This window comes from Cricetulus griseus, chromosome 5 (assembly GCF_003668045.3).
Source record: "Cricetulus griseus strain 17A/GY chromosome 5, alternate assembly CriGri-PICRH-1.0, whole genome shotgun sequence".
Classification (NCBI taxonomy): domain Eukaryota; kingdom Metazoa; phylum Chordata; class Mammalia; order Rodentia; family Cricetidae; genus Cricetulus; species Cricetulus griseus.
The window spans coordinates 50,733,419-50,753,941 of NC_048598.1; the positions used below are offsets into that span (position 1 = coordinate 50,733,419).

Below are 20,523 nucleotides of genomic sequence, written 5' to 3' on the forward strand. Positions count from 1 at the left end.
GGAAAGCAGTGTTTGGATAGTTTGGTGACATGAGGGATAGCTCTAAATATGGGAACATGCCACACTACTGTCTTTTGCTGAACTCTGATCCTATTTGCATGTCACATCTCTTAAGCTGGCTAATGCTGGGGATTCTTGACTTTAATTTTCAAAAGTTGAGTAGCTTAGATTTTTTATTTAAAAGTCAAATCCAGATCCAGACATTTCATTTATAGACAGGATCGAAACTGACAAGTCCGAAAATTGCACTTTGGGGAGTAACTCAGATTTTATATGGATTTGAACTAATGGTTGACTTTCAGTATTGTAAAACAGTGAAGAGGCAGTTCACAAGAAGCATTTGTGTGCCTATGAAAGAGATGTTTGTGTTCCTTTCCAATTTTCCTTCTTTAAAAATGAAACAACAAAAGTTAACAACAACAAAAATATTCTGAGGGCATCCCAGGCTCCTGCCTGCTTCTGGCCTGTTTTCCTCCTGTCTGTCTTCCACTGCATCATCCGACAGTGTCGGCTGCTTATGTTTTATGTGGATCCAAGTTAGATTCAGAAAGGTCCTGGCCATGGGCTGCCACTCTTATGTTCCTGGCCTGCATCTGAAACAGCTTTATTAGTGGGGCCAAACACAAGGGGCAGTTTCAGCAGCCACTGCCAAGTACCCATCAGCTGTGATACTGTGTCTGGACACAAAGAGCCAAGCTTAAAATAGACCAAACCTGTGACCTATTAAATTAACATACTGTGTAGATCTTGAACATGGTGCCTTCTGACCACATGTGTCTTTTTATGTCCCACGTCACACTTACTTCAGTTAATGTAGGGAAGGGGATAGGTGGGCCAAGATGATATATTTTAAAAAAGAAAATAAAAAGAAAGAAGAAAATTGTATAGGCGATTCTGAAAGCTAGCCAGCTTTAGATCTCCTGATGTAGCATGCACTCACTCTTATTTTTGCTCAGAATGATTTATTACAAGATAACTTTATTCATTTATCTGAGAAGCAGACTCTAGCTAATAAGTGGAGGGCACAACTGACTTCTGCCAGGGTTGCATATTTATTTATTTAATTCTGCTTCCTCTCACACATCCTTAGTTCTGAAGGTCTAACCTTGCACTTGAGCTAATCCTTTCTCTGATCTTGTGAAATTTACTCACTTGGTCCACTTGGTTTTCTGAAGGCAGAGAAAAACAGTGGAAGGCAGTTTAAGACAGATACTGTAGATCCCCCTTAGAAGGTTATTGTTTAAAATAATAGGTTTTTTGTCATTAATATTTGGACTATGAACCATATGTTTTAGTACGTTGAGGTTAAGGAGAATGGAAAGTTGGGAGTAAGAATCGGAGGGCTTAGTTGGACCACATCATCTTCTTTCCCTACTTACTACCATACAATATGGGATTTACCCAAACATATTTAAAAAGTCACACTGTATAATGTTTTAAGACACCCAACTTTTTCTTTAACCTTTTAAAAGTTTTGTTAGTGTAGCATACTGACTTTTACTGTTTAAATTAAAAAAAATGTAACTTTTGTTTCAGAGTCAAGTCTCATAGTTGAATGAGACAATTGAAATGGAAAGTAGTGAGTTTGTATTGGGTTAGGCATGGGGAAGTATGTGGTCATCACTGTAACATGTTTCAGCAGGCCTGGGAAGTGAGTGGTAGATTGGTGTGAGCTCATTCAGTTTTCAGTGGTCCCTTAATTAATCAACCTAAGGGTTGATGTGTTAGAAACTGTTTATGGAAATCTCTCAAAATTCCGATGATGTATATTAAGAGGAAGATAAAGTTGAACCAGCAGGTGTCAGCGAGAAACATAAAACATCAGTCTTATCAGTATCATAGTTTGATTTCATTTCAATGATGCTTCAGCCCAGAGCAGCCTTACAATGGCGTTTTCCTGGACCCCTAGCTGGTATTTAACATAGAATCCTTCCTCAGGAGGTAACACAGTCGGAAATGAGTGAATGCTCTTGGAAAACATTTCTCAAGTAGAGCAGTCACTCCATAAAGGTCTGGTTCAAAGGAGAGGTGTCTGCCAAGCATGGGAAGGTCTTCCATATTTCACTGTGCTAAAAAATTATACATATAAATGATTCCATATCCGAAAACCATATGTTTAACTGTTAAATATTTTCCTGGTTAGCTGTGTTCTACACTTGCAAGTGTTTATTTGTTACTGATTAGTTAATAGCCACATGAAATTTGTCAGACTGAAAGAATTCATAACCTTTCGGTAAGCTTAATTTTACAATGGAAATATGTTATTTATATCCTACAGTCACTTTATTTTGCCATTCCCACTAAATAAATCGCCATTCTAATTATTACACAGTCGGAGAAAGGTTAGTGTCTACTTTTCTATATAATTGAAAGGCTTAGAACTCCTATCCTTTATTTTCCTCTTCATTTGATGAATTGATCAGAATACATCTTAGAGTCAGATATATTACCTAACCTTTTGGTATGATCTTGAAGAATTAAAAGGACGAGTGAATACAATATTGCTGAGGCCACAGAAGCCATGTGATAAGGCAGGACTGGTGGGAGTGTTTTAATTTTTTGTTTGTCTTATTTCCTGTAACAAAGTTGTTAATTTTTATGTATCATTAATAAATCTAGTATTGGTCTCATTCCTGGCTATTTACCCAAGTGGATTCAAATTGTCCTCTATGTGGATGTTTATAATAACTTTATTCATGATCCTCCCAAACTGGAGACAATACAGACACACTTCCTTTAAGGACTAGGTAAACACTGATTGGCCCATCCATGCAATGGTGTGGTGGTATTCAGTAGTTAGAATGAATAACCTATTTATAGTGGGGAGAGGGACCTCAGATGTGCATGCTAAGGAGGCTGTGTTTGTACAGCATCCTAGAGAAGATATAACTACAGAGACACAATACAGATGTACAGAAGCCAGGGACCAGGGAGGGGTTGAGTGAGAAGAGAAATGGGATGAGAATGGCTCTTTGGTACTTTGAATGTTGATGTTTCTGTGTTTGTCAGGTGTGTAGAAAGTATAAAACTAAAAATGAAATAAATATGCTGGGTTTTTTTTTTGTTGTTGTTTGTTTGTTTGTTTTTTTTCGAGACAGGGTTTCTCTGTAGCTTTGGAGGCTGCCCTGGAACTAGCTCTTGTGGACCAGGGTGGCCTCAGATTCACAGAGATCCACCTGCCTCTGCCTCCCGAGTCCTGGGATTTAAAGGTGTGCGCCACCACCACCCGGCTAATATGCTGGTTTTTACTTTTTGTTTTTGCATATGTTTTAATAGGAAATCTAGGACACTACTCCATTTACTTTCTTCTGTTTATAAATTGATTGTTTTTTTAAATATTTTAATCTTAGGTACATTTTAAATTCTATAATCATATGACATTTAATTAAAATTTCCTCATCACATGCTTTGTGACCTGGGAGCCATCTTGAGGGAGGACCATCAGTTGGAAAACTGCCTTCGTCAGATTGGCCTGTGGACATGGCTGTAGGGCCTTTTCTTTTGCTAATTGCTGTAGGAGGACCCAGACCACCTTGGGGCAGTGGTGTCCCTGGGCAGGTGGACCTGGGCTATAATAGGGACATAGTTGAGCAAGCAGAGAACAAGCCAGTAAGTAGAGTTCCTCCATGGTGTCTTCCTTGGTTTCCCTCAGTAGACTGTTAAGCTATAAACTGAAATAAACCCAATCCTCTCCAAGTTCCTTTTGGTCAGTGTTCATCACAGCAACAGAAAGCCATCTAGAACATGCCCTATTTAGCTTCCTGGCTTTGCTTTCCCTTTGAGACCATTTTCGTTTTCCTTATTCTATCTTTTGGCTTTGTTCATGAGTTCATAATTGCTTAAATATGTGGGTATGTTTTATCATGTGTTGGATATTGTATGTGGGAAATGATTTATACAAATACGTTAGAGCCTTGGATGTTCCTCCTCCAGCAAGTGTTGTCATTTGTTTCTGCCAGGTGACTGAGGGCATTGCTTCCCAGAGGCCCCTCAGTCTAGATCTGAAGTGATTGAATGCTAAGAATTCTATTAGAGTTAAGGTGTTCAAGGTCTCCATCTGACTGCTGGGGAACTGCTCCCCATAGCCTCTGTTCCCAAAGAAAAGCTATGCCTCCTCTTAGCAAGTCAGCTGTCTCTGGACTGTCAACACCACACTCAATGGAAAACATGCTTAGGTGCTGGGCTTGCTTTTCTTGGTTCCCTGTCATCCCCCAGAGCCCGGTCCTTTGATGTGTTTCTGTGTCATGTTGCAGTCACATTCATAAACAGACCAACTAATTGTCCTCAGAGGTTTAGTCTGATCATTTTTGTCATTATGGGAATAAAATGTTCCTGTACTCATGCACACATATGAGACAATGTTACAGTAATTTTATACATGAGTGCAAAGGGTAGTTTTGATTTAATATGGTTAAATATTATGGTACCTTTAGGTCTATTTAATATATTCACATTAGATACATTAACAGATACTAATTTGCTACATTTAGCCCTGTGACAAGAACTATGGGTAAAGCAGTATGTAAAACACATTATCCTAACTTTATTTGGCCTATATTTGGGGAAGATAGGATAGGTAATTTCCTCCTCCTATTTGGCTTATATATTGGCAGGGTAAATAGTATAAACTGTCCAATTAAGTAATCAACTGAAGTTTGATATATATATCAAATATATATAGTATCCTTCAAGTACATATAATGAAATTTTCCTCTTGGGTCTTGATTTATCACTTCACATTATACTGGTTAAATTTTAAAGTCACTTTAGTTGTAAATAAACATTTTTAGTCTAGTTTTAAATTTTCTCTATTTGTTGGATTTTAAAATTATTTTATTTATTTAAAAACTGTGTGGTGTGTGGAAGTCAGAGGACAACTTTTGGACCTTGGTTCTATTCTACCATGTGGGTCCTGGGGATTGAGCTCAGGCTGTTAGGTCTGGCTGAATGAGACACTTCCCCTAAGCCATCTTGTGAGACCATCCTTTCCCATTTTTAGCCAACCTTCATGTTGTGCTTACCAGTTTTTCTTTATTATAAATACTTTTGTAATATCAATTCTTGTACATAATTTGAAGTTGGGTTGCTGATTTATTTCTTTTTTAGAGCAGAATTGAGGGATTAAGGGTACTCAATAGTACACAAACTCTTAAAAATATATTTGTTATATTTCTTTTAGAAAGGTGATACAGTGATATATATGTATAATATATATTTCCTGTGATTTTTGTAACATACCAATTTGTGATGGGGGGAAGTCATTCTGTATATATGTTTGTCTTATTGGCTGATAAATAAAGCACTGTTGGCCAATAGGAAAGCAAGATAGGTGGGGCTAGGAGTTGAGGGGGATTCTGGGAAATGTAGTATAGACAGGTGCCACCATGTGATCCCCAGGAAGACAGGACGCATAAGGCCGGCATCCTTGATAAGTCTTTATAAAATATATAGATTAATAGTTATGGTTGGTAATTAAGACTGAGCTAGCAAGTAAGTAATCTTAGCCATTGGCTGGCAGCATTGTAAATAATATTAATCTCTGTGTGTTATTTGGGTACCCTAACATGGTGGCCGGGCTCGGGTGGCTGGTGGAAAGTTATCCTTACAAATTTGTATCAGCATATCAGTGTATTTTCATCATTACTTAAATTTGTATTTTGTATTAGAAATATTGTATTTTATGTTTATTTCCTATCTCTGTATAGATAGATAAGTAGGTAGATAGGTATTTGTATGGAATAGGTTGAAAGCAAATTAGAATGTCATACTGTTTTATGAAAAAGATTATGGGTTTAGAGTTCAACAAGAGTCCCATGTTTTGAAATTCATGGCTTTTCTGATGCTGTGATATTATTGTCTTCTACTTAGATTGACCTGTGTAACTCAGTCCTCTGTTGAGTATGTACAACAAAAGATGTCTGCAATGAATAGCAGAAGATACCAGAGTCAGTATAATAGAACAGTGGTTGTTTTCATTGTAAATCAGATGACAGTCCAATCACAGACTTCCTGCCCAGCGGTTACTCTAACTGATACTGCAGTTTTAAACCTTGGTGTTTGGTCATTCTAAGTAGACATTCTGGTTTGTGGTGTGTGTACACATATGTCTACTTTTCAAGCTGCTTCCTGAGTTCAGGGCTCCATAGCATCCAGACTTGTGGAAGTAGCATTTTTAGGAGGTACATTTAGCATAAGCTGCAAAGAGGATAAAAAAATGACAGGGTCATTGAAATTGTCATGATCCCAGAGCTTTAAATACAGCACATTTCTTAATAATACCAGTTCATATTAACATGGTGCTTCTAGCTAAGGGAGATGCACTCTGAAGTAAAGGAAGCAGTTCCTTGCTGACCCTTATTTATTCTACATTAGCAAATGCTTTTATGTTCCATTACTCAATGGCAATCTGTTGTCAAGAATGGCCTTTGCCTCTCTACTGTTTATATGTTCTTATGGATCCCAGTTCTTGTTTCACTAAATGGTCTACAGTGTGCTACTCAGATGTCTGAATGTGGTCAGAGGGATCCTGTCCACTTCCCTTCAAGCCAACTTCCTTATCTTTTTGACATGTCCCCATTGTTCTTTGAGCACAGCTTTAGTTTTTAGGTTTTTTTTTTTTGTAACTTTTTAAATTAGTACAAATTAGGAACAAGCTTGCTTCACATGTCAATCCCTCCTCCCTCTACTCCCCTCTCCCAACCCTCCCTCCCAACTTCCTACTTGCTCTCCACCCCATCTACCATCCACTCCCCAGGCTGGCTAGGGCCCTTGACGGGGGCTCCACAAAGTCCACCATATCATCCTGGGCTGGGCCTAGGCCCTCCCCATGTGTCCAGGCCAAGACGTGGGATGGGCTCTCAAAGTCTCTTCTTACACCAGGGGAAAATACTAATTCACTACCAGGGGCTCCCTAGAGTGCAGAGGCCTCCTAGAGTTCAGGTGCCTGGATCAGTCCTCTACTAGCCTCCCAGTCAGCAGTCTGGGGTCCATGTGCTCCCCCTTGTTCAGGCCAGCTGTTTCTGTGGGTTTCACCAGCCTGGTACTGACCTCTTTGATCTTCATTCTTCCCTCTCTGCAACTAAGTTCCAGAGTTCAGTTCAGTGTATATCTGTGGGTGTCTGCCTCTGCTTCCATCAGCCACTGGATGCGGGCTCTAGGATGGCATAAAAAGTAGTCATCAGTCTCATCATAGGGGAAGGGCATTTAGGCTATCCTCTCCACCATTGCCTAGATTGTCAGTTCGTGTCATCCTTGTAGATCTTTGGAAATCTTCTAGTGCCAGATCTCTCCTCTGACCTATAATGGCTCCCTCTGATACGATATCTCTCATCCTGCTCTCCTCTATTCTTCCCCAACTCAACATTTCTGCTCTTCCATTTCCTTCTCTCCCCTCCTCTTCTCCTACTCTCATTCTGCCAGCTCCCTCTCCACTACCCTCATGCTCCCAATTAGCTCAGGAGTTCCTGCCCCTTCCCATTCTCAGGGGTCCATGCATTTTTCCCTTAGAGTCCTTCTTGTTTCCTAGTTTCTTTGGTGAAGAGGATTGTAGGCTGGTAATTCTTTGCTCTATGTTTAAAATTCATATATGAGTGAGTACATACCATGTTTGTGTTTTTGTGACTGGGTTACCTCACTCAGAATGGTTTCTTCTAGTTCCATCCATTTGCCTGTGAATTTCAAGATTCCATTGCTTTTTTCTGCTGAGTAGTACTCCATTGTATAAATGTACCACATTTCCTCTATCCATTCTTCAGTTGAGGGGCATCTAGGTTGCTTCCAGGTTCTGGCTATTACAAACAATGCTGCTATGAACATGGTTGAACATATGTCCTTGTTGTATGGACGTGCATTATTTGGGTATATGCCCAAGAGAGGAATTGCTGGATCTTAAGGTAGACTGATTCCCATTTCTCTCAGCAACCACCATACTGATTTCCAAAGTGGTCTTACAAGTTTGCATTCCCACCAACAATGGAGGAGTGTTCCTTTTTCTCCACATCCTCTCCAGCATAGATTGTCATTGGTGTTTTTGATTTTAGCCATTCTGGCCGGTGTAAGATGGTATCTCAGAGTTGTTTTGAGTTGCATTTCTCTGATGGCCAAGGATTTTGAGCACTTTCTTAAGTGTCTTTCAGCTATTTCAGATTCCTCTTTTGAGAATTCTCTATTTAGTTCTGCACTCCACTTTTTAATTTCATTGTTTGGTGTTTTGGTGGCTAGCTTCTTGAGTTCCTTGTATATTTTGGAAATCAGCCCTCTGTCAGATGTAGGGTTGCTGAAGATTTTTTCCCATTCTGTGGGTTGTCAATTTGTCTTACTGATTGTGTCCTTTGCCTTACAGAAGCTTCTCAGTTTCATGAGGTCCCATTTATTAATTGCAGATCTCAATGTCTGTGCTACTGGTGTAATGTTCAGGAAGTGGTCTCCTGTGCCAATTCGTTCAAGGGTATCTCCCACTTTCTCTTCTAGAAGATTCAGTGTAGCTGGATTTATGTTGAGATCTTTGATCCATTTGCACTTAAGTTTTGTGCATGGTGACAGATATGGATCTATCTGTAATCTTCTGCATGCCCGAATCCAGTTGTGCCAGGCTATCTTTTTTCCATTGTATAGATTTTTGCATCTTTGTAAAAATAAGGTGTTCATAGGTGTGTGGGTTAATATCAGGGTTTTCAATTCGATTCCATTGGTCTATCTCTCTATTTTTGTGCCAATACCAAGCTGTTTTCACAACTATGGCTCTTTAATGGAGCTTGAAGTCAGGGATGGTGATGCCTCCAGAAGACCCTTTATTGTACAGAGTTGTTTTGGGTATCCTTCACAGACCTTGAAAGAACAATACTCAGCACAGCTCTGTTTTCTGGTACACGATATTTCAGGCTCAGCTTGTACTTTCCCATCCCTAGCTCTGGAACCACCTATTTTTTCCATAGAACACCAATTCCTTTAAAGGGAGAATGGCTGCAGAAGCCAAGTTTGTTGATAAATTATTATTCTTAACTATAAATCTTGAGACTAGGATGGCCTAGAAGCAGCCATCATTCTCTTTAAAAACCCAATAATCATCCTAGGGCCTCTTCAAGACTTACTCATTGTAACACAGAGATGCATGAATGGATTATTGACTCTGAGCACTTACTCTTTGCCTTGGCTGATATAGATGCATCACTTGCTTCATTATGGGAAATACTGGATGATTCAGTCACTTAAATGGAGACAGGACGGTGAGGTCAGGCATATTCCTGTTGAATGGTGACTCGACGCCAAGAAAAATATTTAGATCTGGATTTAAGTGTTCAGACTCTGCCAAGTCACCTTAAACTTCCATTATGTCCTTTGACATTTGTGTGCGTCTGTGTGCATCTGTGTGCATCTGTGTGTGTGTGTGTGTGTGTGTGTGTGTGTGTGTGTGTGTGTGCACTTATATAGCTAGATCAATAGTCTTTGGAAGGGGGAAGCATGCTTCTATTTTTCAGCATAGTTGTTCCTTGTTTGTTCCATATTTCATTCCTCTTAAGTGAGAGTTGTCTTGTTTAATAAAAATGACTTTTTACTGTTCTTATAGAATACTTGTGTATGTAAGCATAATGGGCATTTTGAAAGGATCCTAAACATTGTATTATCTCAAAGAGTGAAGGGAAAAATTCATTTCAGAAAAAAGAAAACTTTAAGTTTGGATCATATAGTTCTCATGTACAATCCATCAGAGTTCTGAAAAATCAAAAAACCAAAACCAGCCTGTAATTGATTATCTGAAAGCTCTCTTTGGATCCCCATGCATTTTCTCTATGAGCAGTTTACACTGCTGTGGGGTGCTATGGCTATGTGATAGGATCATGAAAATGTATATTTGAAAATAGACTCCAGAGGTATCCTTTGTTGTTAAAACTTGTTTACTTTCAGTTTTGAAGTAAAAAGAAGATGAATTAGAACACTTTGAGATTGACTTGTTTTTACATTTTCCTTTGTTGGTAAGCAATAAAGGAAATATGCCCATTTAGCTGAACACTGTTCATGTTAGAGTCAATCAAGAGGCAAGTTGCCACTTGTTTTTTGACAAAAATCATTGTTACAAGTAAAATTTATTATATGATTTTTTAAAAGACATATTCAAAGCTTCTTTTAACAAAATTTCTATAACTTAAGCTTTAAATTTGTAATTGGTTAAGAGTTCTGTTAAGGTTTGAAAAATACATTGATTTATTTTATTTCTCTATACAATGAAGACTTTTAAAACATGACATTCACTTTGGATTCCGTAGGGATACACACACACACACACACACACACACACACACACACATCGTCCTTAAGAGTTGTGCCAAAGTGAGTGTAGTGTCTTTGGTAGTCCCATCTAGATTTAGTTTGCTAATAATGGTCCCAGGATTTTAATCAGTATATATTTGATAAATTGGTTAAGTATGGGAACAAGGAAATATTTTAAGGAATGTTACTAATATTATTTTAGTATTGACAATAAGATGGTTACATTGCCAATGAAGTAGACCACTTTGCTTTATAATGTATTATGCTTTATTGAATACTTTTGTTAAGGTCACATTTAAATTCACCTCACTGGCAGACCTGAATTCTTTACAGTGTTTTCTCCTAATGAGTGATGAGTGATCATTGGCCTGGAACATGAATTCAAGTTGCCCTGAATGATATGTCTTATGGGGAAAATGGTTCCATGCACTTCTATAGTCACAGAATAATGACAGTCATAAATCAGTGTATTTGTCACCAGTACATTGGTGGAGCCAGGTGGTAGGCGGACAGCAGGAGGAACTCTGTGAAAGGTTTCTTCTATTAACTCATGACAGCTCTTGGCTTGGTGCAAGGTATTGCTTTGCTAAGAATACATTTCATAGGCTTTACCTGGTAGATAAAAAACATGTTAGGTTAGAGACAGATGTGAATGGGATGGCTCTCATTGGCAACATTCCAACTCTGGCCAATCAGGAAGTTCTAATCGGACTGCAATCTTCAGTATAGGCAAGGCTTTCTCAGAGAGCTTCCGTTCACAGAAAAGGGTTGTTTTCAATCACATAAAAAAGTTTTTAGCCAAAAACAAATAGCAGTACTTTGAAAATTACAAGACAATATACTGACCTCGACATCTTCAAAGATTCTATTCAAGGCTTCTTTATGCATGGGCTTTTTCCTAATCACTCACAGTAAGGTTTTTCTGTATTGTTCCCGTCCTCCTCTTCACTCTTTTGACACCCACCCTGTTTCCATTTCCCATCTGTTACTTGGTTGGTGGTACCACCATATGCTGTTTCCTCCTAGAAAATACCTTGCAGTCAGTTGTAACTTTCCTGTCCTACTCCCAGCCAAATCTAATCATTCACAAGTCCCAAATATGTAATGATAAGCTTAGAAGCAAGAATAAAATCTGTCCTCTTGTCCCCATTACCCTTCAATCACTAGATTCTGCCATGCTCACTTTATATCAAGAAATATGACTGAGAAGTAAATTACGAAACAAAATGGCAGAGCTCTTATCTTTGAGCTGTTTGCAGTATAGAAGTAAAACAAACAGAATCCCCCAAATAAAAACCATAGCAATATAATTACAAATTCTTAAAAGTGCTGTGTAGAAATAGAAGAGTGGTGATCTGAAAGATCCACAGGGAGAGGGAGGGGGTACCATGGAAGCCTGGTTAGGGTAGGTTTGCTGTTGAGCCAGCTATTGGGGATTCTGGACCCAGAGGGTAGCAAACAGCAGGCTCTGATGCTAGAAAGTGCTTAGCAGGTTTCAGGGACAGAAGGGATTTCAGTGTTCATGGAAAGTAGCAAGAAGTGTGGGGCTAAGCTATCCTGAGGGAGACAGGCAGAGACACATCTTGGAGATAAGACATCAATCTTGGCTTAAGAACAGGGAGGAACAGGATAAAGTAAAGAGAGAAATAACAGAATAGATTTTAGATTTTTAAAATAGGACTCTCTCTCTCTCTCTCTCTCTCTCTCTGTGTGTGTGTGTGTGTGTGTGTGTGTGTGTGTGTGTGTGTGTGTTCACGTATGTACATGCATGTGTGGCTGTGTATTTTTGTATGTGCGTAGAGGTCAGAAAAGGGCATCAGGTGTCCTTCTCTCTCTTTCCACCTCTTCCTTTGAGGTTGGGTCTCTATCTGAATGTAGGACTGGCATTTTCTCAGCTAGGATGGAAACCAGCAAGCACCAGGATTCTTTTATCTTCTCCTGCCTTTGAGCTAGAGTTCAGCCATACAGGAGACACTGGGCTTGTGTAGGGACTAGAATCCGAACTCTGGTCCATGCGATTATATAATCTCTCTAGCTTTAGATTTGAGAGTTTGTCCAAAGCGAGTCTTGTCAAGTTGTTAGGAGATGTGGTCAGGCTCTTGAGATCCTCCAGCATGGTTGTCATGATCAAATGGTTTTTATATTTATTACAAAGACATTATCAGCACAGTAGTAAAATATGATGCTCTTTGTATCCTTTATTGGCTATTTGGCTATAAGTTTTATTTTTTAAATGTAAGCCTTACTTAAAAAATGTTTGTGATCAGTAGCGGAGTAGTTGCTTACCAGTCACGATCTCACTCCTCCAAACTGAATGAAAAAAGAAATAAAAAGGAAGGATATGACTACACCAAGGTATGGTAGAGGAGAGGGTTTATTGTAGATACAAGAGAGAGCAAGCCAGGGTCAGAGAAATCTGGGAGAGTCTAGAGTCAGACTCTGAGCCATGTGAAGAGAGAGGGGAGAAAAGAGGGAAGAGCCAGGAGAGTTCAGGGTAGGGTGCAGGGTATGCCCACCATACTCTGTAACTAGTAGGGACTGAGAGATGCTGGGAGAACCTGGAGGCCAGGTCAGTTTTGATGTGTTAAATAAGCACCTCAGTTGGACATTTGTCCCCGGTTTGAGATTTAACACAAAAACCCAACACAAATTGACTGAGATGAAATGAAAACCTCAAGATTTGATAATGTCTTTGAATACCATAGGTGATGAGAAGAGACATAGTTTTAAAATAATACTTGAGTAAATTATGGTCACCTCCAACAAATCAGTCACCTCCAAGAAGAATGTTCTTTCAGGTGTTTGAAGAACAATGGGGCAGCTGCCTTTTTTGGAGTACCATTCTAGTGTGAAGGATGATTGACAGGTTGTGATTATTCTGAGAAATTTTTGTAGATATTTTCTTGAAAATTATTATGAAGGCAAACTACTAGCATAATTTGTACAACAATAGTGTTCAAACTTGGTATTTAGTTACTTTTGAAACAGGGTCTCTCTGGCTGTCCTAGAACTTACTCTGTAGACCAGGCTGTTCTCAAACTCACAGAGATCCACCTGCCTCACCTCCCCAGTGTTGGGATTAAACATGTGTACCACCATGCCCATCCAAAATTCAAGTTCTTTAAGTAAGATTTTTGGAAAACTTGTGTTTATCACTGGTATTGAAAGATGAAACTTTTTTGATAAAATCAGTGGTGGTATTAACAATTAAGACTTTAAAAATATAAGGCAAAGGAATGTTGTCATGTAAAGATTCTCAGTTAACTCAGTGAATTAAAAATTTCCAGATGTTACAATGTTACCAAAATCTAGGAGTTAAAGATTTACTCAAGTGCCAGCTAGACAACTGGATTTTCAGAGAATAAAAGTTAACTGATTAGCGTGCAGAATCCATGTTGTAGTTAAACTGATTTTATTTTCTGTCAGGTTTAATATTCTCTCAAAGATGAGTACCCAGAATGGCAGGAAATGGCTATTAAAGCGCTTCTCCCGTTTCAGCTGCACATGTATAGAAGGCCAGCTGTATTGCTTCCTTAGTTTTACATAGTTTGGGTAGACAGCACATCAACAGATTCAGAGTAGACGTAGTATATTCAGAGTAGTACATGTATGATTATGGGCATCAAAGACCTTTGCATAGTGTAAAGTAATGCTGCCCTTGTGACTAAGTTTCTGAAAAATGTAGCAATTTTTCATAAAAATTTTTATATGTAAACATGGAGTATGATATATACGTATATGTAGAATGGTTTATAAATAAATTAGCATATATTTAACATTTTTCTTTTACTTTCAGGATGTAGGATACAGGTAGATGTAATCTCCATAATCCAATGGATTTAGAATCCTCCACTAATGAAGTCCAGAGACACAAGTGTTTAAAAATTGTGGGGCTGGAGTAAGTGACTAGATAGTAACACATGTGAAGACAGCAATATAGGGATGTGAAAGATGGAAGCCTCTGTTTAGGTGGACATGCCCGGGTGGGCAGCTGGCTATAGGCATTTGTAGCTTGGAGCTTAGGAAAGATGTTGTTGTGAAGACACAAATTTGACAGGGTTCACATTTGGGTAGCATTCAGAGTTCATGGATTTACTGAGATCTTCCAAACTGTGACCATCTTTAAGTTTTATTAAACAAACAAACAAAACCAAAGCCATAGGCTAATTTGAGAAGAAAGTATAGTTTTAACAGATGTTTCCAGTTTTGGAATACGCCAGTGTTAAAAGGTAGAGTAATGGTAGCTGTGAAAAATCTGTAGGCGAAGAGGAGAGAGGTTTGAGATCATGGAAGACTTAGTGGAGTCCACAGTGCTTGGTCAGTAGGATGCAATGCTGTGGAGACTGGTGAGGGTCTTGCCTTGCTCAAGGTCATCTTGTCCTTAATGTGGGTTTGCAGTAGCTTGTGAAGTGGACTTCTTGCTTGTTATATTATCTTTCAAACATAGTGAACTTTTATTTATTTATTTTTTGAAAACAGAGTCTTGCTGTGTAGCCTTGGTTGATTTAGAACTCACCTGTAGACCAGACTGGAGGTCCTCCTGCCTGTTTCCAGAGTGCTTTGATCCCACGCTTGGGCTTGATAGTGAAGTTCTTTCTTCTCTCAGCAATCCTTTGCTCTGACAGTAATCCTCCATCATTCATCAACCTTAATTTGAAATTACATATAAGATGTGCTGAGTTTTTGTTTGTTTGTTTGTTTGTTTTGTATTTGGATGTGTTGTTTTCTTTCTCTGGATGGCATTTAAACCTTGTTAATTTTTCTTGCTCATCATTTAAAATGTAACTCATTGAGCATCTTCTATTAACAGCAGTTTTCCTTTTGGTTTAAAGATTAACTACAAATTAGTTGAATTTGATGATTGTTTCATCATTAACATACTTAATTAGTATCAATAATCACTTGATGTCTTTGTGACAAGCACATATGTATTCATTCATTAAATATCCATTCAGCTACCTATTTGTTCCAGACATTGAACCAAGCATTATAAATGCAGTATAGACAACATAGTCATCTGGAACATGGACTTCATAATATATATGGTCAAATGTGTGTTCAATATATTTTATGTATTAAAATGTGCTTTGCTTCAATTATGTAGGATTAGTAAAAATATATAATAGCTGGGGAGATGACTAAGTGGTATGGTGCTTTCCACACAAGCACAAAGATCCATATTCAGATCTCCAGAATTCAAATAATCCCCAAGGTCTCACAGCAAGAGAGGAGAGAGAAGACAGAAGTGCTGGCTAACTAACTTGGCAAACACTTGGCTCAAACAAGATTGATGGGGGAGCCACACACATGGTTGTCCTCTAACCTTTTTCTTTCTCAAGAGTTTTTATTTTTATTTTTTATTTGAATTACAAACAAGATTGAATTACATGACTATCCCAGTTCCCTTCTCCCTCCCCTCCTCCCTTATCACCCCCCCCACTAAAACTCTACCTATCAAATATCCTTTCTTCTAATCTACACCTGACTCAACCTTTCTGCTCCCTCATGACCTCTGCATCCTTCCTCTTCTTCCCTTCCCATTCTCATAGCTCCCTCCCCCCTCTTCCCATGCTCTCAATTTGCTCAGGGGATCTTGACCCTTTCCTCTTCTCCAGGGGACCGTGTATGTCTCTCTTAGGGTCCTCCTTATTTACTAGCTTCTCTGGCAGTGTGGATTATAGGCTGATAATCCCCTTCTCCAGGGGACAAAGTTTGTCTCTTTTAGGGTCCTCTGTGTTTACTAGTTTCTCTGGCAGTGTGGATTGTAGGCTGGTAATCCCTTACTCTATGTCTAAAATCCACATATAAGTGAGTACATATCATGTTTGTCTTTTTGTGATTGGGTTACCTCACTCAGAATGGTTTCTTCAAGTTCCATCCATTTTCTTGCAAATTTCAAGATTCCATTGTTTTTTGTTTTTGTTTTTGTTTTTGTTTTTTTTCTGCTGAGTAGTACTTCATTGTGTAAATGTACCACATTTTCTCTATCCATTCTTCAGTTGAGGGGTACCTAGGCTACTTCTAGTTTCTGGCTATTACAAATAGTGCTCTATGAGCATATGAACAGATGTCCTTGTTGTATAAATGTGCTCCTTTTGGGTATATGCCTAGGAGTGGAATTGCTGGATCTTGTGGTAGACTCATTCCCATTTTCTTGAGGAGTTGCCATACTGATTTCCAAAGTGGCTGTAGAAGTTGGCACCCACACCAGCAGTGGAGAAGTGTTCCTCTTTCTCTATATCCTCTCCAGCATAAACTGTCATTGGTGTTTTTGATTTTGGCCATTCTGACAGGAGTAAGATGGTGTCGCAGAGTTGTTTTCGATTTGCATTTCCCTGATGACTAAGGATGTTGAACAGTTTCTTGTGTGTCTTTTGGCCATTTTAGATTCCTCTATTGAGAATTGTCTATTTAGTTCTGTACCCCACTTTTTAATTGGATTGTTTGGTGTTTTGGAGACTAGCTTCTTGAGTTCTTTGTATATTTTGGAGATCAGCCCTCTGTCAGATGTGGGGTTGGTGAATATCTTTTCCCAGTCTGTGGGCTGTCATTTTGTCTTGCTGACTGTGTCCTTTGCCTTACAGAAACTTCTCAATTTCAGGAGGTCCCATTTATTGTTGATCTCAGTGTCTGTGCTACTGGTGTTATGTTCAGGAAGAGGTCTCCATCTTTATAGGCTTGATGTGGTATATACCGACCTGCATAGACAGATACATGCATACACATATACAATGCACACAACGATAAAGCACCCAGTGGCACAATGAACCATGTTGTATCTGAGGGAAAAAAAAAATATGTTGCTTTTTGTTCTTTTTGCTTGGATGCTGAAGCTTAATAAATCATATATTTTTATTTTCAAGTAATCTGTTGTTTGTAGGCAGATTATTTGATTCAGTCACTTTAGGTTTCTCAGAGTTCTGAGTTCCTTTGCCTTGTCCTCATTCTCACCTACTTGTGTTTACCTAATTGTTGTCAGGTATCAAAGTGTATGGTAAAAAACTTTTGTAACTTAACAGGATTTTTCAGTATGTTCCTGAATCAATCAAGCTGTGGGATAATACAGATATTACATAATAATTTTCAGTATTAAAGAACCTCAAATTTAAAAAAATGCTGTTTGGGTTCTTTAGTTTGCTGAAATTTACTCTGACTCTCAGAGAGAATTTAATATAGCAAACAATGTTTTATAGAGAGCTTTGACAAAGAAATGTTTCTTTGTGGGATGTCTTAAGAAACCATCTGTGAACACCCAATGTGAAAGGGTGATTTTGATGTTGGGTTTCATCTTTACTTTCTTTTTCTTTTCTCTCTTTTCCTCCTCAAATCCAATAATATGTAAAATCAAAGCCAACCTCATGAAACAAGTAGATCAAGGCACATACTCAAAATGAACAGCTTTGGGCTGATTGCTCAGTGGTTAAGAGACTGGTTGCTCTTCCAGAGGACCTGGGTTTAATTGCCAGCATTCATATAGCAACTCACTCCACCTGTAACTCCAATCCCAGGGGATCTGATACCTTCTTCTGGCTTCCATGAGCACTGTACACATGAGTTGTACTTACATACATGCAGGCTAAATTTCCATACATAGAAAAGAAAAACAGCTAATGTCTTATTTAATGGTCAGACACTATTGAAACTATTAATGTCTTTCCCCTAAGATGAAAAAGATCTGTCTGCTCTTATGTTCATCATACTGCAAGGTGATGGCTGAAGGAGGATGATAATGAGTTCACTGGACCTAAGATAAATGATAAATGGGGGTTTTATTGGGAAACAACTTACACAGATAATAATAAAGAACCACTGCAGCCTTTCTCTGCCCTTCCTATCCGATCCTCCGCCCTGCCTCAAGCCTTCCCTCCTTCAGGTTCTGTCCCAACCTTAAGCCACGCCCAAAGGGGTGTGGCCACTAACACAAATATACTGACAAGGCTAGATACTGCTAGGCCATTGCATTTGGCCATTGAAGTAAGGCAAGAATCTATTTTAAAATCTATTTTGAAAGACTCAGTAAGTGGGGTTACATGTTTATATGGTTTTATTCAATACAACTGTTTTTAGTGTACAGAATAAATTTAGAAAACTGAATGAAAATATTCATGTTACAGGCAATCATATTCAACTTTTACAATGTAATGAAAATATAAATTACTTAGGAAATAATTTAGAGAAAGGTATTAAAAAACAAGTACATTGAAATTGAAAACCAGTTTTGCAAGAAATTAAGTATTTCGTGCCCACAAGTTTGAAGACTTAATTATTATTGTTCTTAAAATCAGCTACAGGATCATTATGTCAGTCATAAACACTTTTAAAAATGGAATTAGACAGATTCTGAAATTAATATTGAATTAATATGTATAATTAGTCAGAATAAAGACTTTTATTTTGATATGTGTTTTGAAACCAGTTCTTTACTGTGTAGCTCAGTCTGGCCTGGAACTCATAGTGATTCCCCCTGCCTCAGCTCCCAAGTCCTAGGATTCACAGGTATGCACCACCATGACGACTCTCAGGTATGATGGCATACACCTTTGATCCCAGCATTCTGGAGGCAGAGGCAGGCAGGTCTCTTTGAGTTTGTGGCCAGCCTGGTCTATATAAAGAGTTCTGGAACAGCCAAGACTATGTAGAGAGACCCTGTCTCAAACCCCCCGAATTACTTTATAATAAAGCATTGTTAGTTAATATCACATTTTTTTGCATTCTGTTTGGCAGTAGCTACGCACATTGTACACACTGCAGTACAGGTAGGTTAGGTGCCCAGTGACAGGAGGGTTAAGCATAGATAAATGCATCTCTCAACTGAAAGGAAAGCTAAGCTGAAGCAGATACAGGCTTTCACAGTACTGGTGGGTAATTGATTTGGGGATCCTCTGCTTTGCCAAAATGTTATGGTACTTAGATAAATTTGATATGAATTAGGACATATGTATTTCAAGCCATTATATAGCTTCATATAACCTACACATTATCTTCTCGTATACTCTCACTCATATCCAGAGCACTTACATCTAATGGAATCTGAAGGTTCTGTAAAGAGTTGTTCAAGGAATAATGCCAGCCAAGAAGTAGCTATATGTGTTCTATACAGACATAGCCCTGCGAATACAGAGTGCCGGTTGTGTGTCTGTGTCGACAGTCGCTTGACACAAGACAAGGATGAGAGAGTAGCAGTGTGATGTGGTGAAGGGCGCTCTTTGAAAAGAGTGCAGTTGGGTATCCATAAGGACAAACAATTGTTTTTTCATTGTATAGATAAATTCCAGATGATTTACCAGTCCTGACATTAGAAAATATCGTTAAGGGAACCTAAAGTAGGAAGCTAATTCATAAGAATTTTATAAGACAGTCATCAGAGAGAAGACAAAAAAAAAAAAAAAAAAAGAAGGCATCTCAAGCATGGGATTTTCTACACCCATTCTGCTTCTTTGGAGAAGGGGAAATGGTGAGATAGTGTATGATTACGAGTACGAAATGAAGTTTGGATTTAGCAAGTGTCAGAAATAGAAGCGGAGGGTGTCTTAATTGTCTGGAAGCATCCTGCATATCTAGCCTGTATGGATGCATGTGTCAGACCTGGCATGAATTGGTAACAACCACATTATTTAAATTTCAACTTTACATTTTGCAGGATTCTAAAGTCCCTGTTGAACCAGACAATGGATGAACAACCACAAGGAATGCAAGGGCCACCTGTTCCTCAGTTCCAGCCACAGGTAATCTAATTAAGTGGGATGAATGTATCTTTCTCTTAAATATGTGTGAGTAAATTGACAGCAGCAATAAAGGAGCTAAAAAAAAGGATTCATTTCTAATTTTTTATTTTTTTTGTGAGTAAACTTATTTATTTTTTTCTATTTTTTATTTAAATTAGAAACAAACTTGTTTTACATGTCAATTCAATCCCAGGTCCCTCTCCCTCCCCTCCTCCCCTGCCCCCCACTAATCCTCATCCCATTCCCTTTCTGCTCTCCAGGGAGGGTGCGGCCTTCAGTGGGGTATCTTCAAAGTCTGTCCTTACCTTTGGAGCAGGGCCTAGCAGTGGTCATGACCAGGCTGGTGAAAGCCACAGAAACAGCTGACCTGAACAAGGGGGAGCTCCTGGACCCCAGACTGATAGCTGGGAAACCAGCATAGGACTGTTCCAGACTCCCTGAACGTGGGTGTTGGTGTGGAGGCCTTGGCAATCTATGGGGCCTTTGGTAGTAGATCAGTATTTATTCCTAGCATACAAATGGACTTTGGGAG

General features: G+C 38.7%; 1 protein-coding gene across 4 annotated transcripts in view; it reads left to right on the plus strand.

Moving 5' to 3' along the window:
* Nek7 (NIMA related kinase 7) overlaps positions 1-20,523 on the plus strand; it is a 136,664-nt gene that overhangs the window by 40,718 nt on the left and 75,423 nt on the right. For all 4 annotated transcript variants that reach the window (XM_027417457.2, XM_027417458.2, XM_035445679.1 and 1 more), the window contains exon 2: positions 19,907-19,991. In XM_027417457.2, coding sequence (XP_027273258.1) covers positions 19,935-19,991 — 57 coding nt within the window. In that variant the 5' untranslated portion in view covers positions 19,907-19,934. The remainder of the gene's footprint in view (positions 1-19,906; positions 19,992-20,523) is intronic.